The following is a 22,021-nucleotide window of genomic DNA, read 5'->3' as shown; positions in this document are numbered from 1 at the left end:
GGGGGGGGGCGTGAATGGATGCAGAGAGTGAGAAAGTGTGAGAGTGTGATTTGGGTCTTCGCGGGGGAAACGGAAATCACACACATAAAGTGAAAAAATGATATGGAATGCGTCATAATTTATTTTCGATCCTCTCTCTTTGCATTGATTTCTCTAAGCGATCGGCTAACAAAGTGAGATTAGATAATAATATTAAAATAACTGATATACGGTTTTTAGTTTCCTATATTCATTAATCTTTATTTTTTTTAATATAAATAGATATCTCGAGAACATCTTTTTATTATTAAATTATTTTTTTACGTTCTCAGTACTAGAAGTTTAGCACTCTATTATTTGCAAACTATAAAGAGTATCAAGAGTTGAGAAGGTTTTATCCTAACGGTTATAATCTCTTGATTCGGACAATAAAGAATTAACAACATACACACCTTATTTTACTGAATAGTAGTTTTTGATATACATACTTTCTGTTTATTAGAACTATTATATAACAGTTACTATTCTCTGTTTTATTTATTTATTTGAAGTAAAGACAGAAGAACTCATATCATTCATTACTATTACTATTATATTTTTTTTGTTATTAAAAAAGGATCTTATCTCACCATTACAATCATCTCTAAGGATTAACAACATACAAAGAAGAAAGATGATTTGTTACATTTACATTTAAAAAAAAGGTTTTTTCTCCATCTTTAGATTCCTCTCTTTTAGCTTTTTTGGTTAAAGACTTAAAGAAGAAGGTGTAATACAAAAAGAAACGAACAGTTTTAAATATACGTTTTATTTTGATTGTTATTTTGTTTTCTGAAACTATCATTATCAAGAAATCATGCAACATATCAGTCCATTTTCGGAAATTACAAATTTTGAGGTAGCAAATGTTAAAGATGAATCTAATGAAATATCTGAAACATTTGAACAATCTCATCTAGCATATCAAACTCCTCCTTATGAAACTAATATAGTCAATATATCGTCATCATCAACGAAGACTGCTATACATAGGTTTATTGCATCGCCACAACAATGTCAAAAACAGTCTACTTCAAGTAAATTAATTAAAAATATTTCAAATTTAATGTCAAATTCTACATCACAATTTTTAATTACAGATTCAAAGATTAATAATTCATTTAATAAAAATATTAAATTTTTAACAGAAGTCTTAAAAAGATCAAAATCAAATAAATTGATTGCTATGTTAGCATCTCATTATTTTAAACAAATTTATGAAAATTTAAATTCTAATAAAATTAATGATTTACCAGAATTTGCTAAATGTTCAAAAAGAATATTTTTAACATGTTTAATATTAAGTCATAAATTTATTAATGATAATACATTCTCAATGAAAACTTGGTCATCAATTAGTGGATTGCCAGCTAAAGATTTATCTACTTTAGAAAGATGGTGTCTACATAAATTGGATTATAATCTATATGTGGATATCAAGGAAATTGCCATTATGGGTAAACGCACAAGAGATGATGATGCAGATTATTATTATGATACTTTACGAAATAAAAAAATGACTAAACTTAATAATTGATTAATCGTTATGTTAAAGGCTGTTATTTTTAGTACTTTCTACTATATATACATATATATTAATATAGATAGCTTCTTAATGTTTAAAAAATAACTATTACTTGATTTATTAATTTTATAAGGATGAAAAACAGATGAAGCTCTTTACCTAATTTTTATAATATATTTCATTAACCCAAATTTATGTACTAAACACTATTTTCATTCTAATAATTATTCAAGATAACGAACTAATTATAATAAAACGAAAGTCATTCAAATTCACTCTTATAATTTAAACTAATTAAATAAATTGAAATGCATATAAAAAATATGTAACGTTTAAAGTGATAACAAAATAATACATTTGCAAAAATGCGAATTCTGTGGATCGAACACAGGACCTCCAGATTTCTTGTTTGACCAAAGTTATTCTTCAGTCTGGCGCTCTCCCAACTGAGCTAAATCCGCAATAAACGTGAAATGTTTGAAATATAAAGAGATTTATGTATAAATCACTTTTGACGTCCTTCAGATAGTTCTAAGTCCTTAGATTCCTAAATGTTGAATATGTAGCGGCAGTACTAAAAAGGCTAACATCAGCTTAACCTATCTGAAGGTGAAGGTAGCTAATATAAGTAGAATTTAGAGTGTGCTGCACTACCGTATATATAATAACCCATGATATATACTGCATAATGTAGTATTCGTTCCCCCTACATTGGGTTTATTGGAGCTACATAGTCCAACGTTACTATGCACAAAAGATGAGCAGTTTAACAATATCAACTCTGTTTAACACCAAAAGTATAAAAGGAACACATATTCTAACTGTCAGAAATTAAGAGTAATAAGCGCAGTTATTATGAAGTGTGTTAAAATATGAAACAAAATATGTGGCGACATGAAACAAAGTTAATTGCATTATGAAACAAAACATAATTCGAACCTCAATTGAGATTAGAATAAAAAATATATAAAGACAAAGAATTCTGAACTTATATTCGAAGTTAGATTCTATTCGTTCTATAAATTATATATAATAATAAAAATACACCTACAATTAAAAGAAAAGAATAACAAGTGTATTTTGTTTTCTTAAGATTAGATCTCAAGATACATCTGCACCTGTCAACCTTACACTAAGTATAATGAACGGAGCCAGACCTAACTCTACTGTGTGTGCCTCAGCTCGATACGCGTAATATGTCTCTAACAGATTCTTCCAATACAGAGGTACCTCGTAAATTAGATATATATAACCGGCATCAACGTGGACCGAATGGTTATTTCCTTATTCACCTGTAATATCACTTATAACTGAAAAAGACATTTTTTGAAATTGTAAAAAATTAACAAAGATATATATGTAAAACGTACTATATAATAGAATCAAATAGAAATTTTCTAAGCTTCGTAATCCCAACCTTTTTTGATTGCCTCGTCGTAAGTTGGGTAATCCAATAATCCTTCATCGGTTCTGCCTAGAAATGTACCTCTATCATATTTATTCAGAGGTAGTCCCTTCTCCAATCTGTCAACAAGATCTGGGTTAGAAATCCAAAATCTACCGTAAGCAATTAAAGTTCTATCGTTTTTCAACAAATCTTTTGCAATCTCAGGGTGCAATGCCAAATTACCAGAACGGATAATTGGACCTTTCCAGATAGAAAATGCAAAATCGTTATGGCCAAACATCTCCATTCCTTTACCTTCAGTTAAAAATGGATCAGTTACTCTTGGTTCACCTAAATGAACGTAGGCTAATCTCTTACCAGCCCTACCTCTCTTTTCAAGCTCACCCAATAAATAGCAGTATGTTGCTAATAAAGTTGGGTCGGTACTTCCTGACATACCCAAATATCTAGCCCAAGGGGATAATCTGATACCAACCTTTTCAGCACCAACGGCCTCAATACAGGCATCAACAACCTCTAAGACAATTCTGGATCTATTCTCAATAGACCCACCGTATTCATCCGTTCTTTTGTTGGAAATTGGGTCCAAAAATTGATTTAAAAAGAAACCAAACGCACTATGGATCTCAACACCATCTGCACCTGCCTTAATCGAATTCTTTGAGGCGTTTGCAAAATCCTGAACAAAACTTTGAATTTCTGTCTTAGTTAGACCATGTTGGCGGTTGTTTGCATAGAAAGCAATTGCTTGACGAGAGTCGTCGATGTAAACGTCGTCGGAAGCAGAGACATATCTAAGCCCATCTCTTTTCAGATTACCAGGGAAAGCATGGCGACCTAAAGCCCAGAATTGGATGAAAATATAAGAGCCATTCTCATGAACCTTTTCGATGATTTTAGACCATGCTTCGACCTGTGTTTCATTCCAGATACCAGGGGCATCATCAATACCACCTGCTTGAGGGGAAATGATTGCGGCTTCAGAGATCAAAAATGTCCCTTTTCTCCTGGAACGTTGGTCATAATACTCGATACCATAGTCAGTGTTTGGAATTTGACCAGGATATATCGCCCTCAATCTTGTTAGTGGGGCCATAACGGCACGATGGTCCAGGTTCATATTCCCGATCTTCATTGGTCTGAAGAGATTTGAATCTTCTAAAGATTCAGCTTTAAAGTCTTTTACGAATGGCATATTGGAAGTAATTTAGAAGTGGTATGTTAGTGTTTGTAATTCTTATGTATGTACTATTGTTTTATGTTAAAAGTTGAGAAGGGAAGACTATTGGAAGCAAATATTTTACATTTTAGAATTGAATATGGGCTCCTTTTATATGTTGGTAAAACCATTGATAATGGCTTAAAGAAAGAAAGAATTGTTGTTTAAAAATGATTACTAAGTTCATATGTTCACATTAGTTTCATTTATTCTCAGTTTTTTGACTGTTCTTGAAAGTAGTTGTTAATACAATATTGCTAAATAACTTTCTTAGCGATATCGGTAACTCCCGTCTCCCGCTTCCGTTTTGGTCTTTTTACTTCCAATTTAAAATTTCCATGTCCGTCTTCCGTTTCCATGTCCGTCTCCCGTCTCCCGTCTCCGTTTCCGTTTCCGTATTCCGTACCGCTTTTCTAAAAACGGAACTGGCCAATCGATCACTTGTAGCAAGCAATATTACTATATGGGTGAGAAAAGAAACGGTTTAACCACCATTATTATAAAAGCTACCTGTTATATTACTGCTTAAAGTTAGATTTATCAACGCAAATTTAATGACAACAACAATAAGGTCAATGATTCATTATTTGTCCCTTGACGTTCATTGTTAGAAAAATAAGTTACGAAGTGCATATCTTTTATTCTTGTAGATTTCCTACAATTTAAACCAATTTTGAAAAACATTCGACTACAGTATTTATTATTACATTATTATTGAGTTCTTTTTTTTTCAGAAGAATTAAATTTTTTAAAATTTATATTTTTGACGTTCATGTAAAATTTAATATAATAATAAAAAAACCAAAAATAAAATTAAAGAAGATGTCAACACATAGTATTTGAAATCGCATTATTTAGTTACTGATTATGACTACTCAATTACAGAAGATTATTCTCGCTGTATCAACAACATTAACTTTTTATTTACTGAAGAAGCTAGCACCAATCAATCATTTGGTAACTTTAAAATAGTTTTTGTCAGTTTATTTGTCTCTATGGTTAAAATTAGTACTAGATTCGACCAGCAAACTACTGTCCTTATCCTAACTTAGCCAACCATATCGTTTACTTGTCTTTTCAAAACACCTTAAAGAGTTTCCTATCTCATAATAGTCATCTCAATAATTTGTGTCATACTGAAATGAGGAAAAAAAAGTAAACGCGAAATGCAAAAATATCCTGAAAAATTTATTATGTAAACATACGTCGTTATTATAAAAGAATCAATCAAATCATGTATCCAATTTTAAAATAGTACAATAATTACAGATCAAAAAACACATTAGAAAGAGTCTGATAAATGACAATTCTAGAAGAACTTGAACAGGATATTTCCGCGTTGAAGGAAGAAAGTATGTTCCTGTTGTAATTCAAATATTATTACTTCAGCTTTAAATCATAATTCTTACCAGAAATACTAACAATGAATATAATTTCTTAGTCAATTCCTTAAAAAAGAAGGCAACGTCCATCAAAGGATCTATTAAGGACAAAAAAACACGTTCACGCCGAAAGGTTTCCACTACGACAAGTGATCCTGTTGCATCAGATTTTAAAAAATTGTTTGATCAATTTCCTCAACTTTACAGATTATTGCATGATGACCAGCAGGATCAATCTGAAGATAACATCAAAAATGTAGAAAATGAATCAATGAATGCAAATAATGTTAAAGTTCTTCAAACTCCTAGGAAGAAGTCACGAATTGCATCTGGAGGTGATGACTTACCTGAATCCGAATGGGTATTACGGAATCAAATCCCTCTAGAACATCAAATGTTTGATAATAGCATTATTGATGACATGGATGTTGATATATTATCATCTCCATCAAAACGGAAAGCTGAATTAAGAAAGATAGAGTCAGATAAATCCCAAAATGGTAAACTTCGGAACAAAGTTCTGATTGAAAATATGTTTAGATTATTTGGTATAACATTTTTCCCACTAGTCGACCCTACAGATTTGAAACTAAATGACGAAACTCAAAAAATTGAAATCACAAGACAGATGCTTGGCATTCGTCTCGATATATTCAATAGTAAGAAGGCATCCTTTGACAAAACATATTATATTTTGTTAAAGAGATCAAATAAAACGAAGGACAAACAAACAAAAGATACTAATACTGGAAAATGGATTGTTTTTAAACATACTATACCTATATATATAGATATAGAAATGATAATGCGTGATTTATGCACAAGTGACTCATCCTCATATGAAGATGTATATATTTTTGCCAAAGAGGTATACATTTTATTACTAAATAGCCTAGAAAGAGGAAAAATATTTGAGACATTGGAGATGAAGGGTTTAATCAACAACCTTAAGAACGATATCGATTCTACTAGCGTATTGTTTTCTTTAGGAGCTATCAAAATACAGTTATATTTAGATAAGGACATAATAACTTCCTGTTTGATTACTCAAGGTGTACAAGATGAGGTACTTAAAACAAAATGGGAAACTATATTGAATGGTCCATTGGATGAACTGGAATTCAAAATAAAGCAATTACTTTAAATAAGCTTAGTTCATAACAGACAATATTATAGATAATTTTATTAATGCATGATTTTTATATTCGTTTTTTTCCCTCCAGACTAATATAAATATTTATTTAGTAGAGGATGGTTAGGGATAATTTGATACATTACATAAAAGCAAATATAACCCAATACAAATCCCAGTATTTTTTCCATCAGAGTATGGTAATATATAGCAGTGATACATAATAACATTGTCCATGCAATCAATACTGCCAAAATAACGATTATTCCATTTGTAATCCACCAATTTATAAAATTTTGAATATTCTTCTTCTTAACATAATCGAAATATATAAATAGCTCACACCATAGTATTAAACTTATATTCATTAGAAAACAAAAATGACCACTTATATCAAAACCACCTCTCCATTCTCCGCCAGTTTTACGACATGCTTCAGCAGAACGTAATCCTGTGTTCTCGTCACCACTACTACACTGACCACCTGAAAAAATAAAAATTTCATCAATTATCATGAAACAAACAAAGAGAATGAAATTTTTTAGAATATATTTAACAACGTATTGCTTTGTATATTTTCCTACATTACTACTTGCATATGAAAAACTTCGATTATCTCTCACGTTTGAAGTTGGCAATAATTCAAAATCCTGGGTATGAATATATATTTGAACAATCGCCAAATAAATAAATAGTATCGTCCAAACTAAATTTCCTTTATAAGCAAAGATAGAATTGATAAAATTCTTGGAATTCAAAAGGTAAATAGTCCTTTTTTGATGTTCTTTGACATCTTCAGGTAAGACAAAACTGAAAAATATACCTATCAGAAATAGCACTAAGTATGAGATTGCTATTACTGAGTGAAATGTATATCGTATCCTCGATCGTGTAGATTGTGAATACTCCATTATGAACCGTATGTGTTGGTTGTTCTGATTTAAGTAGTCTTCGAACCTCAACGATTAACACTGTTTATGTAATATATTGAACATTTTTGGGTTTTAGTATTATTTAATTTTTGAGAAGGTAGTTCGCTCGCTCGATGTCACTAATTTATGCGTACCCAATTGTATCGTAAGGTCAATTGTCAGGGACTACCCTTTACAAATTTTATTCCATAACATATTTTTATAAATGTATAAATATACTTATTATGTATGCTTTCATATTTCTTTATGAATTTCCCGTATCACCCTTTTGAGCCTTTCCGATATTCTTAGTTTTATGTCATGTTGTTCTCTTCTTTGAACTTCTCCCATGCGACACTTAACACACTAAAGACATTTTCTGCAATCATCCTATTTTGCAAACTTAAATCGCTGGAGAGTTTATCAGGATGTAATTTAGTGATTGCCTTCAGATAAGTGATTTTCACCTTTTTAGGTATGACTAAATCGGCCGTTGATACTGGTTTCCATTCTGTCCATGTAATAATAGTTGATAGATTAGATAATAAAAATCTAATATCATCAGTCTTATTGTTTTTCCAACTTTCCACCTTGTCGAAAACTATATCATATAAAGCGGACTTCTGTTTTGAAATTTCTTCTTCTTTGTTATGTTGTTCTTTTATTTCCTCTACGTTTTTATTTATTTTTGGCTCGGTCTCGATATTTCTTTTAGTTTCACGTTTATCCATAGGCTTAGGAGCTGGAGTAGATGAATTTATCTTTGGTTTTGAAACGAAGGCTTCCGGATTCAGAACCTTTTGACATCTTCTCTTGGCGCTCATAATTTTTGGATCGTGGATACCGTTTTGAAGTAATAACTGTAAAGCGTCAAGGGCGGCCTCGAAATTTTCTTGATGTTCATAGGCTTCTGCTTGTCTTGAAATAATCTTTGACCATAATTCTTTGTAAGTCTTAGGAGGATTACTGTTTTGAATGGTATTATTCCATTGAACTTTATCACTTGGAAACATATTCAACGAAAGTTTTGCATTTTCAATACATTTAGAATAGTCACCTATCTTCATTTGAGATATTATCATATTAGACAATGCCACTATACGTAACGGATGCAAAGAAGGAAGCGTATTTAATGATTTTTCATATTCCTCAAAAGCTGAGCTATAATTCCCATTACCAAACAACTCCTTAGCATTCAAATTAAACTCATTATAACCAGATAATTCCATGGTAGATATATGAACTATTGGTAATGTGCTATTTCTAGACCCGGTTGTATTACTTGTATTGTTCCCTGAGTCAGAATCGAAATCTAATAGTGTCGATTGAACTGGTTGTTCTGACTTGGTATAAGAATATTCCCTAGAAGGTGAATGTGCTGGTAATTTAACCATTGGTTCTGAGATAATCACATTTTCATTGAAATCATCTAACAAATCCCCTTCAATAGAATCTGGAACTTGGGTAGATGATTCGGTTACATTTGTAGGTACTTTAAAAACCAATGTATTCGATGTTCTTGAAGGTTGTGTCTCTAATTTCGCTTCATAATTATTAATATCGAATGGATTGGTTTCATCATCTAATAACATTGCTTTATTCATAGATGGCTTAAAACGAGACCTTTCATCATATATGTTCCCAGCGGAATTACTATCATTTCCATTGTATTTATAAAGCCTATTAGCTTCTTCATCAGGGTATGCGGTTAATTGATCCACAAGATCTTTACCTTTATTTAAGAAATCTGTTGCCACAGAGAAAATTGATGAAGATATATTTTTCTTATTAGTATTGGAATCACTGAAGAATGTTGTTCCTACTCTATCATTTTCCTGTCTCCTTTCTTGCATTTGTTTCAATTTTCTATTTTTAATTATATCATCATATAATACCCCTTTATTGTAATATTTATTAGCTTTATCGATTGACATACCTAAGGACATCAATTGCGCTACTTCCATATCTTTTATTTCATCTACCACTACTGATACATTTTCATTAGACGATGAAGGTAATGGGTTTTCAGATATATATTGTTGAGTACTTTGTTCTTTGGAATCAAAATTATCAAAGACACTCATAAAATCATCATCATCATTATTTGCAGTGCTTCCATTTACTGGTTGTCGTTGTGGAATTGGAGCTGGTGTATTACTTTGGGAAGAAAATCCAAAGAGATCATCAAGATCATTATGAATAGAATCATTCATATTAATCTCATGAGAAGGAACTACCAAAGGCTTCGAATTACTTTGTAATAAATCATTATTATTCAAATCTGCATTTAAAGTGTTTGTGACCTGGTTGCCTACCTCATTTTTATTTGTTTTCTTCTCTTCTTTCAAAGATGTGAGTAGATTTGCGAATGGATCTGCCATATATGTCTATATGTACAATATAATACGATTCAGAGTAGAAGTTAAAATGATGAAGCCAAAAATAAAGGGTCTCACGTCTAGAAAGCTGGCACAACAGTTGTAAATTTATTTTATGACAGGGTTAAGGTTTAACTAGTTTTTCTATAATATATGTCACACCAGAAAACGTCCTAATAATAATAATAGTAACTAGTCGTGTAACTTAATACTCAGCCAATATTTTGACACCTCTTGTTCCTATAAGCAAAGATTTGTTAATCATTTATCAACTTCATTGTCCCTTTCTCGACATCCAGGGTAGATTAGGGTTTGATCTCCCACTGCCCAAAACATCACCCTGCACGACAGCCCTAACGCATAACCATTTGTTTTTGGCTGTGCACTGCGCGAACAAAAAAATGAAAAAATGTTTCTTTCGCAGCTCATCAAGGAGTGTTCACCGAGCAGTTAGCAGAATCCCCGTTGAGATGGAAATTGATGGATGAGCACTGAAAATTTTTTTTTCATTTATTCACTTTCAATTAACAGAGAAGAGCTAGTTCAAAGCGTAGTTTTAACATAGATGCACTTATAAAGAGATAGTTTAGTTTAGTTCATAACTATTTAAACAGTCTTAGATACAGTGTTATAACAATATTACAACAAAACAAATAAGAATACCAGCCACAATGCATTTGATGTACACATTAGACAACGAAGGTAAGAGAGTTTACACTTTGAAGAAGATTGCCGAAGATGGTGAAATCACTAAGTCTGCTCATCCAGCTAGATTCTCCCCAGATGACAAATACTCTAGACAAAGAGTTACTCTAAAGAAGAGATTCAACATCCTACCAGGTCAAAACTAAGAAGTATTACGCATTTGTATTGACTTTTTAGAAATAAAGAAATAATCGAGTTAATATTTAAGAATAAGAATCATCTCTTCTTCTTCTTCCTTTTTTTTGCATGGAGAGAAGAAGTATCTAAATAATATCCTTTCGCTGTTTATGATGTTTCTTTTAATTTAAAATAATGGCAGCGGTTATGACACTTCTTCCTATTGTATATTACATAAACAAATAAAATAAAATAAAATACGACAAATTTAATAAATGAACATTTATATGGATACTATCCTTTTTTAGTCTTCTTTTTTTTAGTGCTATTTGATATTATTATGATTTATTTTTGACATATACCAGTATATGTAAGAATATATATTTGTATGTAATGATATGTAATTCTTAGATCAAAGTTCAAAGATCTGTTTACTATAACAAAATATGGTGTGTTCCTCTACATTTTATAAATTGTTATTTCTTTTTCTCTTTCTTTAATTTAATTAGAAAGGTGGCTTCCTGTTACCTGTGGCGTCTAAATTAAATTGTGTGCTATTATGATAATTTTCGCATATTTGCCCAATTATTTCAATGTTTTTATTTTTTTTATTAACATTAGCTAATTCTTGATTTAATGTAATTACACTTTGATTTAATCGTTCTACATTAACGATTATACGTGATAATATATTCTTCTGTTGACGTTCAAACGGATTCTCCATGTTTTGTGGTTAGTTTCTTTCTAATAATTGTTCTCTATTTGATTTATCTTCGAATAACAACTTTTCCAAAGGAATTATTATTACTTAATATGTAATACTATATCAAATGGTACAAGTAGTATTACAATTATTATATTGTTCTGTTTTTGTTTTTGTTTTTGATGTTGATGTTGATGTTGATGTTGTTTTTCTTAGTTAAGCACGTAAATAAAATAATAATTAAAGGTAATGCTATATAGGCAACGTATATAGTGATCGTGCTTCAAGATGACATAAACTATTTCACTGACAATTAATAGTTATATAAAGAGTACACAAAATTAATTTGTGATATATATTAACTACTTATTATAGCTACCAATTCATTGAATACTGTAGCTATAAGATAGACAAAGTATGTGAGATCGTAAAACAAATATATATAACTACAAAGTAGAATCAATTTATTGTTGAGTATCAACACCAATTTATAATTCTAAATACTCCCAATCATTGCTTCTGTAAGAGTCAATACACAATTATAATCGATGGTTAAATTAGTATATAATCAAAAAGACACAGCAATTGCTCAATTCCTGGTTCATTTCCTACTTTGTAATTACAGCTCTTTTTTATTTTCATTTTCCACTTTTCCACTTCTTCTTTTTTTCAAATTTTTCAGAGCCACATCGAATTTTCCTAGGGAATGTATGCATGACTACCAAGCAATTTCAAACGATATCATCGTTAATTATGTACATTGCTCTTACAATTATAGTTTATATAAGTGCATAATGTTAAATTTATCATCTATGTAGCAAATAAATCTTATATTCCCTTGGCTCCTTCATTAGTATTGCAAGCATTAGTGAAAGAAGATTAGCATCATTAGCTAACCAAAAAAAAAAGTTTGAGATAAAAGTATGCCTAATAACGCTGTTGAAATTACTACTATTTGTTCTGACTTAGAGAACTCCCAATTTAAATTGGAAAGTACAGCTCCTGAGGAACCTATCATCTCCAAGTCAGCTACTCCAGTTATACACCCACTATTATCACAGCGTCGTTCTCTACCCAGAATTAAAATTCTGGGTACTGGTGGTACCATTGCTTCAAAAGCTACGTCATCATCTGCTACTGCTGATTATAAAGTAGATTTAACTATCCAAGATATGTTAGAAGCGATCCCTGATATTTCTCGTATCTGTGAACTGGAGTACGAACAACTTTGTAACGTTGATTCCAAGAATATCGATGAAAAGATTTTAATGACAATTTATAACGGAATCTCTGAATCTTTACAAAAATTTGATGGCATCGTCATTACTCACGGTACTGATAGTTTAGCAGAGACAGCCTTTTTCATTGAAAGCACTATTGATGCTGGCGAGGTTCCTATTGTTTGTGTTGGTTCGATGAGACCTTCATCTTCTGTATCTGCAGATGGTCCTATGAATCTATATCAAGCTATTTGTATTGCAGCTGACTCTAAATCGAGAAATCGTAGTGTTCTTGTTTCATTGAATGATCAAATATCGGCAGGTTATTATATTACAAAGACTAATGCAAATAGTTTGGATTCATTTAACGTTAGACAAGGGTATCTAGGGAATTTTGTAAATAATGAAATTCATTACTATTATCCACCTGTTAAACCACAAGGTTGTCATAAATTTAAATTAAACATTCCAAAAAATACAGACTCATTCAATTTTCCGGATGTTTGCATCATATATGGTCATCAAGGTATTACTTCTAAATTATTGGACATGGTAAAGGATCAGTATGCTGGGATTGTGTTCGCCACTATGGGTGCAGGTTCTTTACCTGATAAGGTAAATGAAGACTGTTTAGAAATAGACATTCCCGTTGTTTACTCAAAGAGATCCATGGATGGTATGATTCCAAGGGCAAATCTACCAAAGGATGCTAATGGGGATTCTCGTAATTGTATTGCATCGGGCTATTTGAATCCAGAAAAGAGTAGAATTTTATTACAATTATGTCTAGCATGTAATTATTCAATCGACGAAACGAAGCATGTCTTTAGAGGTGTCTATGGTGGTTAGGACATTCTATATATTCCCATTTTGTAGTTTTTGTTAATTCGTCATTTGCGTCATCATATGATATATATATATATATATTTCCATTGAGAATATAATTTAAAAATATTTTGTAATATTATAACTTTTTAGTTTTATAATTACTGAAAGTTAGAAATATATAAAATTGTTTTGGGGATATGTATGAGGTTGAATATAAACCCCTTAATGTAGTAATGATGGTGGAGATAATAACAGTCAATATAAAGCTATAAGAAAGTAAAAACGAACAACAAATGAGGGAAATATTAATTCCTCATGTTTCAAGGTTTTTGTTAAAAGATACACTAATTTTTGGAGTCAATATTTTTCTGAGATAATATCACGATCAGTTTCTTTGATTGCCTCTCAATGGTGGTTTACAGTTTTTTTCTTCTTCTTCTTTTCAGATAATGTTCTTAGTTTCGTTTCGATTTTATGCATTAAGGACATGATTTCATCTATTTGCTGTCCTACTTTTTGTCACCCCATGTATCCATGGTAGAAAGGTAAGGATCATCCTTCTATCATCCTTCGATCATCCTTAATGTTTTTCAATATATTGTCTAAAACTATACAATATCTTACTAACAACATTACGATATATTTCCATTGTTTCATATTTTAGTTATTGTTTGTCCTCTAGAGATTATTCTTGATTATATAACCTTTCCACTATCCTAGATACAGTTGCTACGTCATAGTTAGGTTTTACTAACTCCATAAAAATGAGGTATTAATTTCCCTTGAAAATGGAGATCACTGTTTTTAGTTGAGTTTTTACAATCATCATCTAATTCACTAGCTAACTCATGCATCGGCTCATCTAGACACTCAGTTGAATTACAGTTCTAAGATTGATTACAATTCATACTCAATACTCGAGCAATAAATATATCTCTTATCTCTAGAGGCAAAATTTCCTATAATCAACCATCTTTCTTATAATATTCGTCACCATTTACATAGGAATATAGTTCTTGGAAATGATACTAACATGTCATATCGTATATTACGGAACCGTATAACCTCATCATCAATCGTTTTCTACTACTACCTTCCCACAGTCTATAAAATACCTAAACATTCTACCAAACAATTATTTCATATACCTGAAAGCAATACATCCAATCCATTATTCAAATCATTAGAACTGTATTATTTTGTGACGTATCACACATCAACTCATAATTTTCAGAAAGAGAGATACAGCTCTAAAAAATCTTTACTTGCCGTGAAGGGAGCCCGCCGGTAAGAAGAGAGACGTAGAGAAAAATAAAAAACGAACTGAAAGTACCCAAAACAATATAGAAAACTCGAAATGGTCAAACTTAACAGAAAGGAGTGGTCATTAGCATTAGAGAGAGAACAGGTAATACTTATAAGTTAAAGAAATATTTACTATTAAGCATTCAATTTCTAAAAAATACAACAATTAGTAGATACACAAAGCTCGATTATTGTTTGAATTTGTGATCATTGCAACTCCTTTTTATTGATATCTGTGCAATTTAAGTACCCTATAATTAAACTTGGATATTCGATTTATTTCAGGATGTACAGGAGACTAATACATACAGGTAATATGAATAGATCATCTGCTGTCTGGTCTGATTTTACTACAAGGTCTAAATCGTTAGGTATATCGTCAGTAGCAATTAAAGAAGGTGTCCTTCATGGTGATAAAGTTACAGGTGGTCCAATTTCTCTAAAGAGAAAGACAAATCGTATGAAATATAACTCACCGGCCCTTATTGACGAAACCTTTAAGACATGTTATGAATTTTTACAAGATAGGTCTGGAGCAACTTATAAATATGCTAGTAAAGAGACTATCAAACCAGCATCGATGGAGAAATTATTAGTAAAAGCTGAGATAACAAACCCAGAAGTGCAATACAATTTCCAATTTGGTGATAAGTTAGATAATTTACCTACTATGATTGATTATAATCAACCAGTTTACAGACATCTTGGTAAAAAACATTGGGAATCGTATAAACTGATGTTATTGATGCAAAGATTAGAATCATTGAAGGTTATTCCAGATACTTTACCAACATTAAAACCTCGGGCTGCAGTCGACATTAAATTTCCTTATTCTACAGGTGTTAATCAATGGATAGAGCCAGGGAAGTTCTTATCTTCTGGTGTAACGTCCTTAGAACCAATATTTAAAATTCAAGAATATGAATTAGTCAATCCAAAGGAACAACTGTACACTATTCTTATTGTGAATCCTGATGAACCAGATTTAATGAATAATTCTTTCAAAACTACTTTATCTTATGGATTAACCAATGTGAAGATTGATTACAACGATAATGTTGTGGATTCAAGAAAATTCTTTGAACGTAACATTTTAGCTAATTACCTTCCACCAGTTCCAGAAAAGAATGCAGGTATTCAGAGATTCGCAGTTTGGGTGTTTAGACAGTCTCTAAATGAGGAAACTGGTAAATGTTGTGCTCTAGATACAGAAGCTGCTACGCCATTAATTGACAGAGACAATTTTGATATAAGGGGTTTTGTTCAAGCTAATCAACTGGATCCAATCGGAGCTCATGTTTGGAGAAGTAAATGGGATAGTAACGTCAATAATATTAGAGAACAATACAATTTACCAAAGGGTAGAGTATTTTCTAGAGTGCGTGTCTAACTAATGAACTAACTTTATTATAATACTGCTACTGTCCCTACATAATAAATAAATAATATAATTTTAAGATTCATGTATATATACAATACAATTCCAATATTTTTTTTTGACCTTTTGGAATCCAAAACTATCAGAAGTTGTTAGAAGAGAACATACTTAACACTGTAAATCTGAACCAACAGCTTGAGTATGCTCTAGATTATCCCTCTTTGTCTGATAAATTAAAGAATTAAACAATGAATATGATGATATTAAACTTAGTAAACAAAAGAATATATAAAAATACGTATTATAATGTGCTACCATATGCTTATAGTATGTTGTATGGTTCAGTATTTACGATTGTTAATTAAGTTTTGTGGAATTTGATCATTACGTTGTCGCTGAAAGGATTTGAGAATAATAATAGTAATAATAATAATAACAATAATAAAATAGGGTAAAATTTGATATAATGAATTGAATTAGGATATGTAAATAGTGACCAGGTCCCAGTTTAGGTAGATTTCAATGATTCAACTGCATTCAATATAACAGCTGCATAGTCCAGATTTGGATCTTCCAGGTTGATCTCTTTACTTTCCACAACCTTCTTAGGGTGCAATTTATTCCATTCAGCCTTGGCCTCTTTAACTAATGCAAGCTCTTTTTGGTAAACATCTTCTTCAGCTTGCTTCTTAGCAGAGCAACGCAAGTTCATATCTGTCTTTAAACCAACAGCTAGACCAAGGGCTAGAGCACTATATCTCAATACATTAACAGATGACATCTTTTCAAAAAATTGTATGAGTTAGGGATTCTATATTTATAACCAAAAACAATTTCGTTATGTTAGTATTCGTTAGTATTAAAATATTTACAAATAAATACGCTGTCGTTCTTTTAGTCAAAGGTCCTTCTTGATATCTCATGAACATATAATAATAAGAAACCCTTCGAAGAAATGTCGAGAATTGTACTTTGAGTAGAACTTTGTTCACCGCAGCACTGAGCGCCGGACCAATCATAACGGAGTATGGCTTGTATTTTTTTTTAAGTACGTTAACATTAGCTTTTATAGAAATTCGGATGAAATATTCGAGTATATATAAGCATTAGTATACATAAGGAATAACAATTGAAGTATATATTCTCAGTGGTAGTACTAGTAGTACTAGTAGTTGTACATATAAATCTTATACCATTAACTTGTACGTCGTCCAGTTATTTGGAATAAGTGACGATTGTTAAAGAAACAACATAAAACTATAATGCGGACTCTATGATCAATCAAAACCTTGTTCTCCAAGTTTTGTCTGAATGTCCTGTATGCGCGTCATGATATCATTCAAATTACCACTAAGTACTTGCACTTCATCGAAATGTCTTTGCTTCTTAGCTTCCTTTATCATTGATTGAAGCATAAAACTTTGCTCTTTGAAGACCATAAGTTCTTCCCTGTATTCTTTTATTTCCTTAATGGTAAGATCGCTCATTAAATCATATAATTTTTTTACTTCAGGTTTTCCAGTATCCATAAAACTATTATTTGTGGAACTTTCGTTGGAGGAGCTACCTCCATTTAGAATACTTGGCACGTTCTTCATGGGTAGAATTTTTTCATTTATAAAGTCAGACGATATTATTTTAATAGAATCTTTGATCCTTTTCTCTGATATGTTATAAGAAGGAATTGCAGCAAGTTGCTTCGTGAGTATATTGTAGGCTTTAAATGCTCTTAATAACTTCTCTCTGTGTTTACCTAATTCTCTTAAATCTGTAATATCTGGAACTTTATTTAACTCCTTGGTAATTTCTATTTTACTCAAAAGATCTTCGAATTTTGGCAGTACTTGATTTACTACCATGGACAAATTCTGAAGATTGTAATATTTAGAAATTATAGCTGAAGGTGGATCGGACACATCCTTATTAAATTTCCTTGGAATGTATATCATATCTAAACAGTCTGAACATATCCTAATACCCTTATCAAATTCTGGATCCTCTGGAACCTTTTGAGTGTAATATAAATCGGATGTAATGCTCTGTAAAAAACGTACCAATAATTCATTGGAACAACCAGTCTCAATTCTGTCACAGACTATGGATCCACATAGACGACAGTGGTGTTTTCTTATTAGGAATGTAAATTTAGATTGGCAAATATTGCAATTTGAAACTGTTTTATCATCCTTCCAAGGAACCGTCGAACGTTCTAACGTCGCTATATCATAATCCCACTTCACAGGGCCTAAAATTCTATCACGGTACTTATTATATAATTCTATGGTGCCATTAATTAATATTACAAGTCTATTCTCAAGTTGTAACCTTCGTAACTCTCTATCATCACTTCTGTCATGTCGTATTTTATAAAATATATCTGTGAGATCTACCCTTGAGCCAAAGCCATTGTAACCTGGGCGCAAGATATAACAATTATGGCAACAACTATACCATTTCCCATTCTCTGGATCATACTGTGCCTTTAGATTCAATTTGATAATATTTCTGCAATGCCATTTACTAAATAAGTTCCCGCACTTCCTACAATTTCTGGTGTCTAATTTAGTTTTTAATATGTGCCCACAATCAAAACATTTAGCACCCGAAGTATATGCTTCCCAATGACCTGTTTTAATTCTATTGACATTCGAAATTATATTTGAACTTTTCGATTTAGCATGAGCTACATTTCGTATTTTTTTTGAAGATGTGGTTTGTTGCTTACTCATGGGAGTAACAGGTTCATTTATGTTATCCTCAAAACCATGGTCGTGATCTAAATGCACATTAAGTAATCTCAAATCACTGAACGAAATAAAACAGATAGGACAGTTAACATTCTCCATATTAAGTGTATGTGATTGAGGTGATGGAGGAATTATATCAACTCCTGCATGTAGGTTATTCATACTTTTTCAAATTATTAGATAAACCCCAATATTAGAACGCATTGACACAGTAATCAAATAATTTTCTTTGCATATATATGTATATGTTGCTGATTGCTACTTGTCTAACTAATTGTATATGTATTCGTATTCTTCCTTGTGCATTCTGTATAACTCCAGTGTTGGTGTGTCAACTGTGTTGCACTCGCTATCATTATTAAGTAAAGAATTTTATCCCTATACTTAACGCATTGTGAAGCGATTCCACTGTACGGTCCGTAGCAATGGCAGATCAATTTTACCTTTGAATATCAGAGAATAACCAAGATAGTCAACATAGATAACACATATGCACAGAATTCTTCTATATGGATATATATTTATGATAATATTATACATGGCTTATTTAATGTGGATGTATAATTCGTTTAACGAATGAAAAATGCAACTGATTCGAATCTCTTAGAAAACAATTTTTGGTAGATGGAATGCTTTTCTTTGACCGTCAATCATAGATGGTGGTCTTTCAACAACAACTAACTCATTATCAGAGATGAAGTCAAAATATAGGATTGGTCTGTACTTATCAGTGAAGAAAAACACTTTACGATCCATGGCACCCTTATTGTTCCCCAGAGATTTTAATCTATTGTTCGATGTATCTAGAGCGTCCATAGTTTCATCGAGGTCTAAATCAATATCTTCGTCATCCTCATCCTCATAACTCATAAAGTTACTTTCATCAGTAATTGTAAGGTTATCACGAGTACGTTTTTTCTGTTTTCTTTTATTGTTGACAGATAGGTCTACAGACGTATCGAATCTTGAGACCCAGTTAGCACCCCAGAACCATGCTATGTTTTCATTGATGTTACTAAAGACAACACCTTGACATTTTTCTTTGGCGTTTGTAAATTGTTTTGGTAGGTTTTCTGTGTTATGCTTAGACCATTCAGTCAATAAGGATGATGATGATGATGATGATGATTCTTCTTCGGCATTTGTTTCTTCGGCATTTTGTATTAAGTTGAATTCATAAATTTTATTATCAGCTGTTACCACGATCACAGTATTTTTCCTTTCATTTATCTTCATCGCAGTTATGAAATTAGTCAAACGGACCAAACATTTTGTTTCATTTGTCTCTAGATTAATAAGATCAACTATACCACATCCACGAGAAATTACTACGAATTTATTAGTAACATCAAGTTGATGGATATTATTAATATAAGGTACCTTGATTCCACTTTTCGTAGATTGCACATCGGAAGTTTCAATATATTCAAATTTTTCATCATTGTCACTTTCTAAATCCAAGGATACTAATTCATCATCGGCAGTACAAAAAATAATCTTAGAATTATCAATGAATTTTGCAACTCTTGTACCTGTCTTTAGTAACAGGTCATTATCTAATTTTGTAACTTTTAATTTACCATCTTCAGGTTGTAGATGGAATAGTTTGGTAGTGTAGTTTCTGCTAACAACCAATACTTGTCCATCTGGTGATAATGCACAATTGGAAATATTTTGATCGTCCTTTAACACTAATTTGCAAACTAATTTATAATTCTTGTCAAAATCTAAGTCATCACCAATAACCCAAATCTTGATAGTAGTTTCATGCCACATTATTACAAGTCTTTGTTCTTTATTAATCAAGACATTTTTGGTGAATGGTTCAATCAGTGGCATCTTTCTGTAATTACCTTCGGCATATGATGACATAGAGCTAACAACAATTGTCTTCTCGACACCACCAGACACCAAGAAATCTGCACCTTTAGATTGGTAACCGGCGAGAGCTCTTACATCGTTACCATGCAATAATCTATTAGAACTATTAACCCATTTCTTATTATCGTTACCCTTTTGGTTATTAGATATATTTCTTGTAAATTGGAAAATTTTTCTATCGACACCTGCAGTGAATACATGTGTATTGGTAACGTCAGTAGCCAAACATAGAACATCTGCATTATGAGGTTTAAATGAACTAGATAAGGTAGCATATTGGAAGTCCCAGAATTTTACAGACCCAGTAGAATCACCGGAAACAATTTGGTTAGTGGCTGGTAAATACAAAATACTCCATACTAAAGTAGATTCATTTTTGGCTTTATCGACCTTCATGGTGTGTAATAATCTACCTCTACTCTCGCTATTAGGGATACAATTCCATACTCTGATTCTTCCATCAGAACAACCACCAATAACGTAATCGTTCTTGTTCCATGTCAATGTCAATATTCTTGATTCTTGTCTTACAAGGATTGTGTCGTGTTCCAACGCACCTGGACCGCCTGAAATGTCAATAATCACAACAGTACCATTATCACACCCTACAGCCAACTTATCCATATTATCATTAATTGCTAATGACCATATAACACCTGCGTTACAATCATAATTCTTCAAAACTTCTCCGGTAGCCAAATTCCATTCGGTAATTACAGTAGACCCACCGATAGAGAACAATCTCAGTGGCTCACCGCTAATATTACACCAGCAGAGGCCCTCTACAGAACGACCTTTACCACCTGGAATGGTAACTTCTTGGAACCAGTTGTTTCTTGGGTTCCATATCTCGATATCACCGTTAGATCTACCGATAGCAACACGCAAATCTGAAGGGGTTAGTTTCTCCAGGTTAGATCTATGAGAAAAGGCAATAGATGTTATATTACCAGGAGTGAAGTCCACAAATCGAGATCTATGTATGATAGTCTGAGATCCTGTCATTTTTTAAATGTATAGCTAGAATGATTAACAGTAATGAATGTCCTCTGTCCTTCTTGTTTTAGTACTAAAAAAATTAACTCTCAACAATTCTTTCGATAAGCTAGTTCAGACCAGATGTATAAGTTTAAACCTTTTATAAGTGAATAATCTATACTTGAA

At 31.7% G+C, this 22,021-nt stretch overlaps 12 protein-coding genes and 1 non-coding gene across 13 annotated transcripts; 5 read left to right on the top strand and 8 right to left on the bottom strand.

Moving 5' to 3' along the window:
* Positions 1-835: 835 nt before the first annotated feature.
* On the top strand, positions 836-1,555 carry PCL5 (Pcl5p; the record flags this gene model as incomplete). Its single annotated transcript, XM_041549719.1, has 1 exon — positions 836-1,555. The coding sequence occupies one exon, from the start codon at positions 836-838 to the stop codon at positions 1,553-1,555; it is 720 nt and encodes a 239-aa protein (XP_041405653.1).
* A 354-nt stretch (positions 1,556-1,909) lies between these two features.
* On the bottom strand, positions 1,910-2,004 carry KABA2_03S05874. Its single transcript has 2 exons — positions 1,967-2,004; positions 1,910-1,946 (listed from the first exon to the last, which is right to left on the bottom strand). It is a non-coding gene; the product is annotated as a tRNA-Phe (tRNA).
* Positions 2,005-2,940: 936 nt separating this feature from the next.
* Positions 2,941-4,146, bottom strand: KABA2_03S05852 (alkene reductase; the record flags this gene model as incomplete). Its single annotated transcript, XM_041549718.1, has 1 exon — positions 2,941-4,146. The coding sequence occupies one exon, from the start codon at positions 4,144-4,146 to the stop codon at positions 2,941-2,943; it is 1,206 nt and encodes a 401-aa protein (XP_041405652.1).
* Positions 4,147-5,470: 1,324 nt separating this feature from the next.
* MCM21 (Mcm21p) lies at positions 5,471-6,696 on the top strand (the record flags this gene model as incomplete). Its single annotated transcript, XM_041549717.1, has 2 exons — positions 5,471-5,522; positions 5,612-6,696. The coding sequence occupies 2 exons, from the start codon at positions 5,471-5,473 to the stop codon at positions 6,694-6,696; spliced, it is 1,137 nt and encodes a 378-aa protein (XP_041405651.1).
* Positions 6,697-6,776: 80 nt separating this feature from the next.
* Positions 6,777-7,595, bottom strand: YFT2 (Yft2p; the record flags this gene model as incomplete). The annotated part of the gene is made up of 1 exon (XM_041549716.1): positions 6,777-7,595. One exon carries the CDS (start codon positions 7,593-7,595, stop codon positions 6,777-6,779), a length of 819 nt encoding a protein of 272 aa, XP_041405650.1.
* A 314-nt stretch (positions 7,596-7,909) lies between these two features.
* On the bottom strand, positions 7,910-9,976 carry SWA2 (Swa2p; the record flags this gene model as incomplete). The annotated part of the gene is made up of 1 exon (XM_041549715.1): positions 7,910-9,976. The coding sequence occupies one exon, from the start codon at positions 9,974-9,976 to the stop codon at positions 7,910-7,912; it is 2,067 nt and encodes a 688-aa protein (XP_041405649.1).
* Positions 9,977-10,644: 668 nt separating this feature from the next.
* On the top strand, positions 10,645-10,824 carry NOP10 (snoRNP complex protein NOP10; the record flags this gene model as incomplete). Its single annotated transcript, XM_041549714.1, has 1 exon — positions 10,645-10,824. The coding sequence occupies one exon, from the start codon at positions 10,645-10,647 to the stop codon at positions 10,822-10,824; it is 180 nt and encodes a 59-aa protein (XP_041405648.1).
* A 476-nt stretch (positions 10,825-11,300) lies between these two features.
* Positions 11,301-11,519, bottom strand: DAD4 (Dad4p; the record flags this gene model as incomplete). The annotated part of the gene is made up of 1 exon (XM_041549713.1): positions 11,301-11,519. The coding sequence occupies one exon, from the start codon at positions 11,517-11,519 to the stop codon at positions 11,301-11,303; it is 219 nt and encodes a 72-aa protein (XP_041405647.1).
* A 902-nt stretch (positions 11,520-12,421) lies between these two features.
* ASP1 (asparaginase ASP1) lies at positions 12,422-13,567 on the top strand (the record flags this gene model as incomplete). Its single annotated transcript, XM_041549712.1, has 1 exon — positions 12,422-13,567. One exon carries the CDS (start codon positions 12,422-12,424, stop codon positions 13,565-13,567), a length of 1,146 nt encoding a protein of 381 aa, XP_041405646.1.
* Positions 13,568-15,137: 1,570 nt separating this feature from the next.
* MRPL35 (mitochondrial 54S ribosomal protein mL38) lies at positions 15,138-16,241 on the top strand (the record flags this gene model as incomplete). Its single annotated transcript, XM_041549711.1, has 1 exon — positions 15,138-16,241. The coding sequence occupies one exon, from the start codon at positions 15,138-15,140 to the stop codon at positions 16,239-16,241; it is 1,104 nt and encodes a 367-aa protein (XP_041405645.1).
* A 496-nt stretch (positions 16,242-16,737) lies between these two features.
* On the bottom strand, positions 16,738-17,010 carry TIM11 (F1F0 ATP synthase subunit e; the record flags this gene model as incomplete). The annotated part of the gene is made up of 1 exon (XM_041549710.1): positions 16,738-17,010. The coding sequence occupies one exon, from the start codon at positions 17,008-17,010 to the stop codon at positions 16,738-16,740; it is 273 nt and encodes a 90-aa protein (XP_041405644.1).
* A 496-nt stretch (positions 17,011-17,506) lies between these two features.
* On the bottom strand, positions 17,507-19,138 carry PEP7 (phosphatidylinositol-3-phosphate binding protein; the record flags this gene model as incomplete). Its single annotated transcript, XM_041549709.1, has 1 exon — positions 17,507-19,138. The coding sequence occupies one exon, from the start codon at positions 19,136-19,138 to the stop codon at positions 17,507-17,509; it is 1,632 nt and encodes a 543-aa protein (XP_041405643.1).
* Positions 19,139-19,579: 441 nt separating this feature from the next.
* UTP4 (Utp4p) lies at positions 19,580-21,862 on the bottom strand (the record flags this gene model as incomplete). Its single annotated transcript, XM_041549708.1, has 1 exon — positions 19,580-21,862. The coding sequence occupies one exon, from the start codon at positions 21,860-21,862 to the stop codon at positions 19,580-19,582; it is 2,283 nt and encodes a 760-aa protein (XP_041405642.1).
* Positions 21,863-22,021: the final 159 nt, after the last annotated feature.

The sequence above is a fragment of the Maudiozyma barnettii genome (assembly GCF_903064755.1).
Source record: "Maudiozyma barnettii strain CLIB 1767 genome assembly, contig: KABA2_03, whole genome shotgun sequence".
In the NCBI taxonomy this organism is placed as follows: Eukaryota; Fungi; Ascomycota; class Saccharomycetes; order Saccharomycetales; family Saccharomycetaceae; genus Maudiozyma; species Maudiozyma barnettii.
Note: the sequence above shows the minus strand (reverse complement) of the source record. Positions and strands in the feature narration are given on the sequence as shown.